Source organism: Parambassis ranga, chromosome 16 (assembly GCF_900634625.1).
Source record: "Parambassis ranga chromosome 16, fParRan2.1, whole genome shotgun sequence".
NCBI lineage: Eukaryota > Metazoa > Chordata > Actinopteri > Ambassidae > Parambassis > Parambassis ranga.
The window spans coordinates 12,807,609-12,820,481 of NC_041036.1; the positions used below are offsets into that span (position 1 = coordinate 12,807,609).

At 44.2% G+C, this 12,873-nt stretch overlaps 1 protein-coding gene across 1 annotated transcript in view; it reads right to left on the reverse strand.

Moving 5' to 3' along the window:
• Positions 1–6,271: 6,271 nt before the first annotated feature.
• Positions 6,272–12,873, reverse strand: part of znf804b (zinc finger protein 804B) — a 30,277-nt gene continuing 23,675 nt past the window's right edge. The window contains exons 4-5 of the mRNA XM_028425888.1: positions 11,696–11,826; positions 6,272–10,981 (exon numbers count right to left, since the gene is read on the reverse strand). Coding sequence (XP_028281689.1) covers positions 7,003–10,981; positions 11,696–11,826 — 4,110 coding nt within the window. The 3' untranslated portion in view covers positions 6,272–7,002. The remainder of the gene's footprint in view (positions 10,982–11,695; positions 11,827–12,873) is intronic.

A 12,873-nucleotide genomic window follows, 5' to 3' on the forward strand; every position in this document is an offset into this window, starting at 1 on the left:
CCAAGACATGTTTTGGGATTTATTTTTATATCTTTATGTCTATCTCTTTTAAACACCTCCTTTTATACTGTAACATTTGTGAGCTACATCTGTGTCTCTTGTGCTCTATAACACTGGTTTTTAAAGAAAGCTTAGTTTCAGAGCAGCTGTGACATTTTCAAAAGCTTGATATATTTTTAGTGCATGTTGAGTTTTTTTTTCTCCCCGGGTGCCTTTTGCAAGGGGACTGCTACATGTGACATATATGCTGTAACACCAAACCACCACAGAGCAGAGTATTTCTCCATGCTCCATGCCTGTTAACACACACAGCACACCACAGGCATCCACTGCTGCGCAGCCCCTTTGAAGAATTTCATAACTGGTAAATGGGAACGTTATCTGAGATGCTGCTCCTGATAGTGACCCAGCTGCAAGCAGAGAGACCTGTTTGGGAATACAGGGGTTCAGATACCCTCATCTGATTGTGTGTGTTTGTGTTTAAGGAGCATAAAATACAGCTCAGGAGGAAAGTTACTGATATGTATAATACACTGTGTGTGTGTGCTGCAGATTAACATAATGTGATATGATGTGTTGTTATTTGTGGACTGGGCTTTGCTCATGTCTGTGATGTTTAGTGCTCGGTAACGTACCAGTACAGGCCTAGAGGATATATTACCTGGAGCATTTCTGTCATCTAGCATTTGCCTTTTATAATTAAAATAGGCTCTGGTGTGTATGTGTGTGTGTTTTTATATTTATATGTGTTGTGGCTTTGTGTCTGCTCAGCTCATCTGCAGCTCTGTGTGATTAATGACTCCAGGGGTGAGTGAACACTGGCGGTCAGCCCTTTCTGGTTATTCTGAGCTGACCCAGTGTGAGCGGGCCATAGTGGACACAAAGCCCCGGGTGATCTCAAAATCCTTGGCCATTCTCTCACCTGTACATCAGCGTCAGCACTGCAGGAATATTTTCACTTGCTGGGAGAGTGGAGTGCAGTTTCTACACAAGGACACACATTCAATCACCGGGAAAGGACACTCACTGTTTGCTCGCACTCTCTTTTGCTCTGGCTGGGAATCGCTCTCTGAAAGGCCAGCATGGCTCGCTGAAAGGCCAAAGATACAGTAATAATCAGACTTGCTATTAAAATATTGCCTTGCCACAGATATGCTGGTGTTCCTACAAATGACAGAAACAAAAAAAAATCATATTGTATACTTAGTGAATGCCTTGGGTGCAGTTCTACATAAGACAAATTTGTCTTTTTTTTTACCTGTATGTCAAGCTATCTTTGGAGCCCTTAGCAGCCTGTGTTCTGTCTCCAAGGAAACCAACCCATGATTAGTATTTGTGTGAGTGTGTGTGTGTGTGTGTGTGCGTCCCGGTATGTGTTTTTTTTTTTTTTTTTTTTTTTAATAATCGACTGTAATGAGATGAGCAGAGAGGAGTATAATCCTGGATTAACAGCTTAAAATTGCATGTGTTGTCATAACAACAACCTGATTGGGACTTAATCATTGAAATACAAACACTCAATGAGCGTTCACACACTCACATCAGCACAGAAACCACCAGTTGTGTGTGCATCAGATAGGCTAGTCGAATGTTACAAGCTGTGTGTGTGCTGTGTCTCATGTTGGTGTATGTGTGCATCATTGACTTAATTAGGGAGTTAAGCGGGGTGCTCCTCTGAAGGGATTAAGGGGGAAATTATCAGAATCCCGAGACTTAAAGCTGAAACCAGTTAAACGGAAACAGGAGGAGGGAGAGACTGGGGCTCATGAGGAGAAAGGAGTTTGAGAGGTGCTCCCACAGTTTAGACACACATTCATGTGTTCATTTGTGTAAATTGTCCCCTTGAAGTCACGCTCAAGCACTCAAATTTGCTTCAAGGTGTACAAGCAATTCGTTCAGCCTCTCAGAGCCACTGTGTTGGGTGTTTTTGAATCAGGCTACTCTGTTTGGATGCTGAAGATGTTTATGGATACTCTAGCCTGGAAAGGTGACAAAAATACAGACAAGCGGTACAAAGAAGATAAAGAAGCATCGACACCCTGACTTGAGAATTGACAGGAACTGATTGTCACTCATCTGCTTGGCATTCTCTCAGCTGTGGCTGTGCATTCAAATGGTGAATTAATGCCACAGTGGCAGTGATGGTTATCTAAGCTAAGGGTTTTCCTGATAGTCTGTGTTGAGAAGCCATGAATCAAGTGACCTTTAGGCTTTGCTGTAAAACCATCTCCTGTAGAGAAAGGATTTCTAATGGATGTGGTGTGTCTGACCTGGGAAAAGCTCTGCAGCTGATGGACTGACAACAACAGGTTAATATTCTCAGCTTTGTGGTGCTCAATATAATCAGTAAAATATGATATGGTTCTTCTTGGAGTGTGTGTTTCCTCTAATCAATATGGCAAAATGTCAATGCCATTATGTGATCCATTTGATTTAAATGAAATATTTGTTGAGGAAAACTTTCGGTGAAAACTTGTTTTTCTTTTCAGCGAATCCTGCAGAACTCATTACATCTCATAATTAACTCTCAGAACCGTCATCTTCTTCATTGATCTGTGTTTTTGGTCAATAAGGCTATTTTAGACTATCCCGCTGCTTCTGTTGTCGGATTGAATTCAATGTGTTCATGCATCCCTGCATGCTCACAGTTTGTATGATTGTGTGTGCATGTGTGCTGTTTCCTGTTTTGTGTGTGTGTGTGTGTGCAGAGTAATCTTTGGTGGGAACATCTGTCTCTCAGAGATAACATAACCAGGGAATTAGCCATGCTGTCTTACAACTGTGCATCACATCTCACTATTACAGCACCCTAAATTATCCCCCTATTACACCTCTGTATGTGTGTATGTGTGCAGACGAGCGTAAGCAATGTGCTGACAGTGTCGTGTCCTTGGGGGACTTTGCCAAGTTTAAGAGTATCACTGAGCCCACTACCTCCTGTAATCCTTAAATCCATTGTTGACCAGAATCCACATAGTTATTTCTACATAACACAAACAAACTGGCACAGCCAAACAGTAGGTGAACAGAATGTGACACAAAAAGGTGCTTTATACTGGTTCAGAATTATTCTCAGTCACATGTTGTTTTGTTGTAAAAGCTCTAAACAGCTTGAATCCACTTTGCTCTCCTTAATATGCACCTCAAGTGAAAGCAGCATCTCCTGGTGTATCAGTGCTGACAGATTACTTTGAACTAACTTTTTGGCAGTTTTAAAAACTCACAAACTGTAACCCTGTAAGCCTATTTTTAAAAAGAGGTATATTTAATGTGAAAGAAACATTTTTATTGTATTTGTTGGTTGAAGTAAAAACAACAAGAACAAATTTGATTTATTCCAATATATAATTCTTCACTTTGCCGTTTCAGTGACTGCTGGGTGGAGTCCACTTAAGGTATCACATTCATTCAAAATGTTATATGCAATAATAATGTAAGACAGTGTACGTATTTAAATTTTGTGTTATTATTTTAATACATCTTTTATTTTCTCACAACCTGCCTGTGAATTTTGAAATAGTTTTTACATAAATATTAGGTTAATTCACATAAAGATACTGATAAATATGATAAACAATCAGATAAACAATCAGAGTGCAGCTAAACTGTGTCAGATCATTTTTTGTGTTTCAGCAAATGCTAAATAATTTTAGCAAATTGGCTAATAAAGTGGATGTCTTACAAACTCTTATATCCAATGAAAGAAATGAAATGCTTTACAGAGTTCACACTGTGATGTATAAAAATCAGCAGAAATACAGAAATGTATTTGATAAAATGATATGAGGTCATTATACTGTTCGGCTAATGGTTCTGCTCTGTTCTAGTCCATTATAAGCTTGAGCAGCTCTTTCTATTCAATTTCCACTTCTGACTTTTGCATGTTATTTTAGAGGCATATTATCCTTACTTTGTATAACTCCTACTCCTAAGAGCTACAAAGATGCAGTAAAAAGAGGAAATTGGGATGGCAGTGCATGGTACTGTATGTCACACTCTCCCACGCCTCAAGAAAACTTTTAATGAATGTCACTGTGAGAGAAAAGGTACAGGGCTTTCTCTACCACAGCAAAGCACATTGTGCTGTGAAGATGTGCGCAGCAGTACAACAACAGTTAAACATGCAGTAGATGTAGACTCTGAATGAGTGGAATTTAGAGGACCAAGTGTAATGGTGCCTTTTCTTCTGCACAGACAGAGAACAGCCGGGGGAGCTGAGCACAGTCCCACTGACCTGGTTGAATCAAAGAGAATGGTATCAGGCAAGACCACAAAAAAAAGAAAAAAGAAAGGAAGAGAGCAAGAAATGGGGAAGTGTCTCATTTATACAACATTGCAATTTGGGTCGATGGATCGCTTCAGTAGCCGTGAGGGGCTCTTTCTGCTCAATGCAATCTATAGTGCTGCCCACAATCTTAACAATCAAATGCGGTGCCAATAAGAGCGATCCTGCAGCAGCGCTGAGCGCTCAGTGACTGCTGCTGTATTTGACTGAGCGCCAGCTTTAGTTTTCATTCCTCATTAATTCTCAGGAGCGATTGACTGAGGAAACCGCTTCCTCTCCATCATAAATCAACTTACACTCCTGTGTGCGTGCACACAGCAGCAAAACAAGAACACACCAGGGGGCAAATCTCTGGGCTTAGGTAATGGTTTAATCAGTCACTGACAGAAAGTACTGTGATATTGTGATTACTAATTTCCACATGACCCTATAGTGTAGATAACTGTGTGGGAGAGACTTAAAATTCTGTGTTAAAATAAATTGAAGGGCCTCCTCCTTCAGAGTTTTTTTCTGTTTCCATGCACCCTTCACACTGTGGGAACCAGGGACAAGATGCAGAATAAGGTGAAGTGGATCGATTTTTTTAGTATCATCTCCTTAATCAGTATTGAAGGACAGAGAAGTTGCAGCACATTTGAGTATCTCTAAATTAAACTTTGAGAAAAGAACAGTGGTAGTCAGTGCGTGTCAGAGAGGGAGAGGTAGTGATAGAGAGGTTTGATGCTGTAACAGCTGCTAATTATTGCTGCTCTATATTTCACACAGTCTGTTTGATCTCCTGTCCTGTGGAGAGAGATAGGGATTCTCTGTCTCTCACAATCTCTCTCTCTCTCTCTCTCACACACACAAACACTCACACACACATACTAACTCAGGGGTCACAAGGAGGAGAAAGCAGACTCCTGCTCTAATTACAGAATCTCTGCAAGAGTTGACTTATTTTTCTTGCCAGCACCTCAGGACAGGGAGTATACATTTTGTGTCTGTATTTATGTCACCCCTTGCTGTAGCTCCCTGGTGTGCTGGGCTGTGTTCACTGATATCATGGAGGGCAAATCAATCCAATCTCTCAAAGCACTCTGGGTAGGCCTAGTCCATAGACCATCTGGTTGCCGCTCTGTTCTCTTCTGTGCTTTGCTCCCTGAGCGCCGGCCGCTGCAGTGATCAACTATTTGGCAAGCGGCTTTGATACATCACCAATCGCCAGGCTTGAACGCATAGCAACAGTTACCAGCATCTATAACCCTTGGCAAGACATATTAGAAAGAGCTCATCAGGGTTTAATTGATGCAAAAGATTTTTTTAACCTCCTGATGAAGACACTTTTAGTTTCAAAATCTTCATTCTGATCGATTTATATTTAAGAAAGGCAAATAAAAGCTTAACTCTCCTCTTTTTATATTAAAACAAATTGTTATATTAGTAAATAAACTTAATTGCACCTGTCAGTCAATGCAATTAACAAGAGGTTAGACCCTATAAAAAATGCTGCATTATCTTCCTCTCATTTTAGACTGAGAGCAGACAAAATACTACACTGACTCTCTATCTCATCAAACATACATTTTTAAAGTATCTAATTTACAAGTTGTATTTTTAGGGATCAAAATCAGAAATCCATGTTGCTCTATGATATAACACTGTGAGGAATTGGAGCCTTCACTTTTAGGAAGTAGGATCAGTACTAATTCATTATGTGGACCTTGTTGCAAACATATTGCATGATCAACAAGAATCAACAGAATAAGCAAAAGCATTAAAGCCCATTTTGTTTTTACTCACTCTTTAATGTAACATATCAGATTCATTCAATGCTGTCTCCATGACTGATTTATTAAATGCAGTGTGGAAAAATAAACATCATGTCACACATGAAAAGATGTGAAAAATGTCTCTATCACTGAAGCCATTGAGTGTGGAATAAGCATTGTACCACCGGTCAAGGTTAAATTCACTTTTTACTTTGAATGGATCCTGTCTTTGTAATATTATCGCTCACCGTCACAATATTTACACTATAGAGACAAAACGAGTCTTTACATGTGTCAGATATGGAAATTATTTGTTGTTCTTCTGGCTGTGAATGTGTGTGTCTGATTAGAACTATCTTACACACACTTTCACACACACAAATAAAATAATACAAGGTTGAAATGGCCGTGCCGTGTCCCCCCAGTCTCTGGGACGTTATTTACGTTTGTTGAAAGTAATACTCTAACTCAGATAACCTGAATGAAAGCAAGATAAGGGGAGAGCATTATCAGTTCCTCTTGCCCCTCTGTCCATGGCATGAAGGATACTTCAAAAGGCAGCTGGTCTGTCTGTGGTTCAGAAGCAAAGAGCGAGGATGACACAAGCCCACCTTGTCTTTGAATAACAGGTGCACCTAGCTCTTTATTCTGGGCCTGAATGAAGAATGATGGAAAAAGGATCAAAGTCTGTTTTTTTCACCATCTGCAACACAGCAGAGGCTAAATGGAGTAACAAATTTTTATTTGAAAACAGTCAATAATTTGGCTGCTTGTGTGTATGCACAAGTTAGTGTGTCTGTGTATGGAGGCATATGTGAATAAGAGTTGATGCTAGTCAAAGCACTGACACATCCTCATTGCAAATAGCAGGCTGCAGTTTGTTCAAACTAAAAAAATCCTTCCCCTTAACTCACTGGCCAGTGTTGCCAGGGAAGATTAATAAACATGGCAGCTGCTCTGTGAAAATCATAATGCCTTCTGTTGGAACTTTACTGGCCATGCTCTGTCCATGAAAGGATGTGGGTTCAAGGGTTGCAAGGCTACGGGGGAGAGCGGGGTGAGTGGGGCCGTGTGGAAAGCAGGGGACTGGGGAAGGAGAGGGATGGGATGATGGGACAGCAGGATGGAGGGAAACAGGGAGGAGATGGAGAAGGGGGAGAGAGGAATATGGTGAGGGAGGGTAGGGTGGCGATGAGGCAGGGGGGGAGGAAGTGGAGCTGGGTGTGGATGGATGCCAGGTGAGGGGGATGGGCTGGATGTGGAGGAGTGGGGGGGCATAGTGAGAGCTGCATGTTGTAAAATAATATGATGGAGATTGGAGAGAGGGGGGGATGGTGGAAGAGGGGTGAGGCTGGGGACTCTGACAGCCATAGGCTGAGGAAAGTTCTCTTGCTGGGTCATATGTGGAAGAGAGAGACTGAGCTGGAGTGAGTGCTGTACTTGTCGTTGCATGGCATCTGTATGAATTAACTGGGTTTGAGGCAGCGCTGGGTTTTGAAAGGGTGCAGGTGCGTATTGTTCCCCTGAAGTCCCGCTGCTGTCTGTGTGTGTATAGTTTGTCTGTGTGTGCGTGTCTGAATTTTCTTGTGTATTTTCCAGGACTTTCTGCATGTGCTCCCTCGCCTGCTCTTGCAGGAGACGATATTTGTCCATCTCCTCAGCAGTAAAGCTGATTGGCGGAGCTGTCTCCCCACCTGTCTGTTTGTCATCAGTCCTAATCTGTGACAGGCAGGGATTTGGCATACTGCTGGGGTTTGACTCAACCATGTCCAGAGGACATTTCTGACTGTCACTGGCTGCTCCAGGATCCACTCCACATCCCTTAACTTCCTCCTCCTCTCTGTCATTCTCCTGCCTCTTCTCCAGCTGCCCCTTTTTGCTCTTCGCTTTTCTCTGGATTGCAGGTCGTTTTCCTATCAGGGGCAGAAGCAGCATCCTAGCTGGTTTCTGTGGTTGAGTCTTACTGAGGGACAATGCTGGAAGAGTTGTGCCTGAGCGACTTGTGGTGATGGGAGCAGATTGTCTATGGTCGGACTGTGTATCTGTTTCCTTTTGTCGTGGGGAACTTGTATCACAATGGTGCATGTTGAGGCCTGGAGCTGTTGAAACAGGGGCAGATCTACAGGGAGAGGAGTAAGAAAGTGTGTTAGTAGAAAGCGCAGATGAAGTGGACAGGGGGCTTCTGTGCTTTTTTGCCTCTTGAAGGGACTCTTCTGCCCTTGAGGACATCCAGGGTGGGCTAACTGTCAACCCATCAACAGTGACTCCTGAGCAGGTACTACTCCTGCTCCACTCCCAGCTGAGCTCGGACATGCTGGTGCTGCTACAAGGGCTGCATGAGCGTGGGCTGTGGCATCTGCTGCCCTGTGCGTTGATGACACTCTGACAGCTGTACGTCTGTCTGCTTGTCCACCACTCAGGACTTGAAAAGTGTCTTGAACTTGAGCGTCTGGTTCCTGCACATCTCCAGACACCACCTGGGCTGTCTCTGCTGTCAGCGCCTGTCCTGGAGCCTGGCATTGACCTTTGTGTTCGTGTGTCTTCCCAGCTGTCGCTGCTGCCCCATGTCCATCTGTCCACACTGCTTCTGTCCCAGTCAATATCTTCTGTGCTAAGATGTCTGTGTCTCCTACACTTGTTACTAGGACTGGCACTAAATCTTGCCTCCTGATCCCACTCCACTGCTCTGTTTCTCCAACTCCATCCAGTTTTTGACCTGCCCTCCTCACCCCCTCGCATCCACTCCCACTGCTCTACATCTGAAATCAGGCCTCTGTCTCTGCAACCTGAATATCCCCCCGTTTTCCTCCCCCTATCCTCCCAGACTTCATAATGCCTCAAACTCTTCCTCTTACTATGAATGAATTTCCTGTCCCTGCGGAGGAGTTTTCTCTTTTTCGCTGGGCTGCTACCACAGCTGTTGTCAGGGTAACAGCAGTCAATGAAACTCCTGGGGTTGCTATGGTGACCCCTTTCCCAAAACAGCTTTGAGTTACATCCTGGTGAGAAAGAGTGTAAGGAGAAGTGAGACCGCCAGGGAAAAGTCACTGCATCGCTGTCTCGCTTTCCCTCCCCCTCTGTATCTCTGTCTGCTGTGTGTCTGCTGAGCTGGGAGTAGGCACTGGAGTGTTCTGCCTGCTCTCTGTCTGGCTGTGACCGGCATTCAGTGCTGTGGCTCCTATGAGGCCTCCTCTTCCTGACAGAGACAGATACTGGCTCAGCCTCACATCTCCCCAGGAGACAGCTGCTCCCTGTTCTCCCTACCCTCCTCATCCTCGCCTCTCTTTGCCTCCTTTTCTTCCCTCCAGCCTCCCCTCCCCTCTCCTTTCCAGTGGAGACTGTAGAGACAACACTCCTCACTTTGCACCTTGCTGATTGGCGCTTGTTTGAACCTTTTTCCTTTTCAGCCCTCTTCCGCTTTCCCAGCTTGTGTTTCTTTGTGCTGGCTTTCTTCTTTTTGCGTGACACTTCTGAGACGCCCACGTGTGGCTGTGGAGTGCTGGCACACTTGCACATTGTCTTACTCCCACATTCACACCTGGATGGGCTGATGCTTGTCCCCTGTGTGCCAGGCTGGGTGACAGACTCTAATTTACAGCTCAGGGCTGTGATGGCTCTCTTCCTGATCCCTCTTGCACCCTCTAATCTGCCTCCCAGAGGATTCTGGGAGTTTGTGTCAGAGCTGTCACTATGAGTGAGGTCAAATAGATGGGAGGTTGCCCTCACACAATTCTCCATACTTAGCATGCATGCCCCTCTTTCTGGTCCAGTTTCTGATGAAGAAAGAGTTTTGTTCTTAAGGAACAGGTGTGCGTCTGTCTCCGCATCAATGTGTTGCTCCTCAGTGATTTTCTGCCGGTGTGCACTCAACTTGTGTTTTGTCTGTCTCTGTAAACAGGAGTGAGCGTCTGGTGTAAGAATAGCTGGCACACATGGATTTGATTCATCTGAAAGAGCACACAGCTGATTTTGTTGTGACTCCTGCAGATCCTCCGTGAGTTTCTCTGGACTTTGAAGGTTCAGGCAGAGTGGGTTGCAGCTGTAGGAGATGTGTGGCTGAGACTTGGTAAACTTAAGCAAACTGACAGGCCATCTCAGACGGGTAGAGCCATCTTTCCCTAGCACACACACATACTGACCCGCCTCTTTCTCTGTTTCCTTCCTCCTCTCAGCCTCACCGTCTGTGTTTTTGGTGTGCATATGTGCTGCTGCCAGTGCCGTGCCCCGGATGGTCACCTGGATCTGTGATGGCGCGAATGGAGAATTCTGGCTCCGACTATCAGGTGCTGCTGTGGATATAGGAAAGTGTTCTTTCACTGTGTCTCCTGTTTCAATCTGTTCCTCTACCCTTGCAGTCTCTCTGGGGATTGGCCGCATGTCTTTTTGTAAGACACTTTCAGAGCTGGATTTATCCTTTTCACCCTCACTGTGTTTCCTCTCATCTACTACCCCGATTTCCCTGTCGATGTCTTCCATTATTCCCTTTATTCTTTCTTTCATTTGTTCCCTCTTTTCTCTCTCCTCCTCCTCCAGGTCTGAGAAGACAGAAGCAGAAGGCTCCAGCCTGGGCCCCCTGCGTGAGAAGCAGAAGGATACTCCAAGCCTGCCTCCCACTCTCCCCTGCGCAGGGAGAGGCAGCTGGGGACACAAACTGCGGCAAGACTGGGGGTTCACTGCAGGAGGGTCTGTACTGGATGTTGGAGTGATTAGTTGCGACTCTGCTAGAGCAGTGACCAGTCGTATTTGGGGCAGAGATTGGCATGGATCATGTGACTGCTGACTGAGAGGAGTTGTCCTGTGTGGCTGTGTATCAAAGGGTCGCTGGGCTTGGGTGGAGGTTTCAGGTTTGTCCTCAGGGCTGTGATCTCTTTGGCCCACATCTTTATTTCGCTGTTGGCTCACAACTCTGACTGCACGTCTCAGCCCATAGGTCCTTCTAGGAACTCTGTAATAATATAAGACAAATAACCTTTAGTTTACAACACTTGATTTGCAACAGCTGATTTGCTGATGAACAATAGTGTACAGTGTGGTCATGATGACTCCACTAGGGGGTGTGGGGTGTAATCCAGGGTCTACAACCCTCTGTGATTGTTTCAGTGTATGTTCTATTTTATGACATTTGCAGGAGCAGACATTTAAGAAAGAAAAAGATGGAAGGAAGGAGGGAAGGAAGGAAGGAAGAGGCAAACAGAGTTGCAGAATAAATATGCTGTTCACATACCATCATCTGATTGTAGAAAGCACATTTAATTGCACATGAAACAGGTGCAATCAAGTTGGTTATTGCATGATGCATTGTTTATTAATGGTTGTTTTGATTGCTATAGGTGTGCGAACCCAGAGGCAAGTTTTATCTCTACCTTGCTCACTCATTTTATTTACTAAATGTTTTTTCCTGTTGTTCATTCTTTTCTAAAGCTCCACCTACAAATCATCTGCTCTCAGTGTCAGCAAGAATGTGTCCTCATGTCATATTTACTTCACCTGTGGCCTATCTAGGCCAACTGAGTGCTCTCACATCTGTGGATGCATCCATCAAATCTAAGAAATGTTGACTAGATGTGACGCTCTCTAACCTCTCTGGACTCCTGCCTCTGGTCTCATTACACACACACACTGCCACAGACACACACAAGTACACACTCTTCCCACTCACCGCTGGGTTTCCAGTTGCAGCTGCGCGGTCTGGTGCAGACGCCTGAGAGCCTTCTCCTGTTTACGCTGGTCCTTCCATGATTTTGAGGCCACGTTACGAACAAACTCTCTGTGCTTGAGTTCCTTCAGCCTCTGCGGGAAATGGAAATAAAGCAGGAGAGAGGGCATGGCAGAAAGAGTGTGTGGAAGGCAGGGGGTAATGAGGAAGGAGAGAGATGCAAGACAGGGACAAAGAGCAGAGAGGAGAGGGTAAGCGAGAGATCAGCTTTAGGAAGCTCTCTGCAGGCATCTGTCTTTCAAACCATGCACATCAGTCAGCAGTGTTTGCAGATGTTCTCCTCCAAAGCTCAAGTCCAATTAACTCCATTCAGCCCAGAAGGAAGAGCCTTCCTTTTAACTAACAGCTTAAGAGCAAACACAACGCAACTTGTGAATAGCAGATTACAGACACAGTTGAGAAAAATGGCATGAATGAGTAAATGATGATGATGATGATGATGCTCTTTCTGAACTGTACGACTGACAATTTTCTATTTTCTTAAACACATTCAGTCTGATGGTTTGCCATCAAATTTAAAGAAATAAAAATAAAATTCAACTCTGCTTTGATCAAACAGAGTGAATTGAGAGAACTTCTGATTCAATGATCGGCTTTTGTACTAGTTTGTTTGCTGAGGTTGGTTATACATCACAGAGCACAAAGGCACAGACCTAAAGGCCTTGACAACCAGAGATTTCATTTGGAAAAAATGCAGAGTGAATGTGTAGACTGTATGTGTGGTTGTACATATGAAACTGTCCTCATGAAAAATAAAGGGACAATAGACCAGCTGTGATGTGGTGGGCCTTTACTGGCATTATATTATAGGAAAATTAATAATAAGCTCAGTGTGTGTGTTTTTGTGTATGTGTGTCTATATGGCTATAGCCATAGGTGTGCCAGTCCTCTCAGGGACACAATGATTCATGCCTTCTCTCTGGTTTCCTATTCTGACACACTTTAATCCCTTCTTTATCCATGCTTGGCAGGTGTGTGTATGTGTGTGTGTGTGTGCATGTATGTGCATTTCTGTGAATGTGTGAACATGTTTTTTATTGTCTGTGCATGTCTAAAGGGTAGGGAAGGACTCAGGAGGCTGGGAATAGCGGCAGTATCGTGCACCTCCATCCTTATCTACC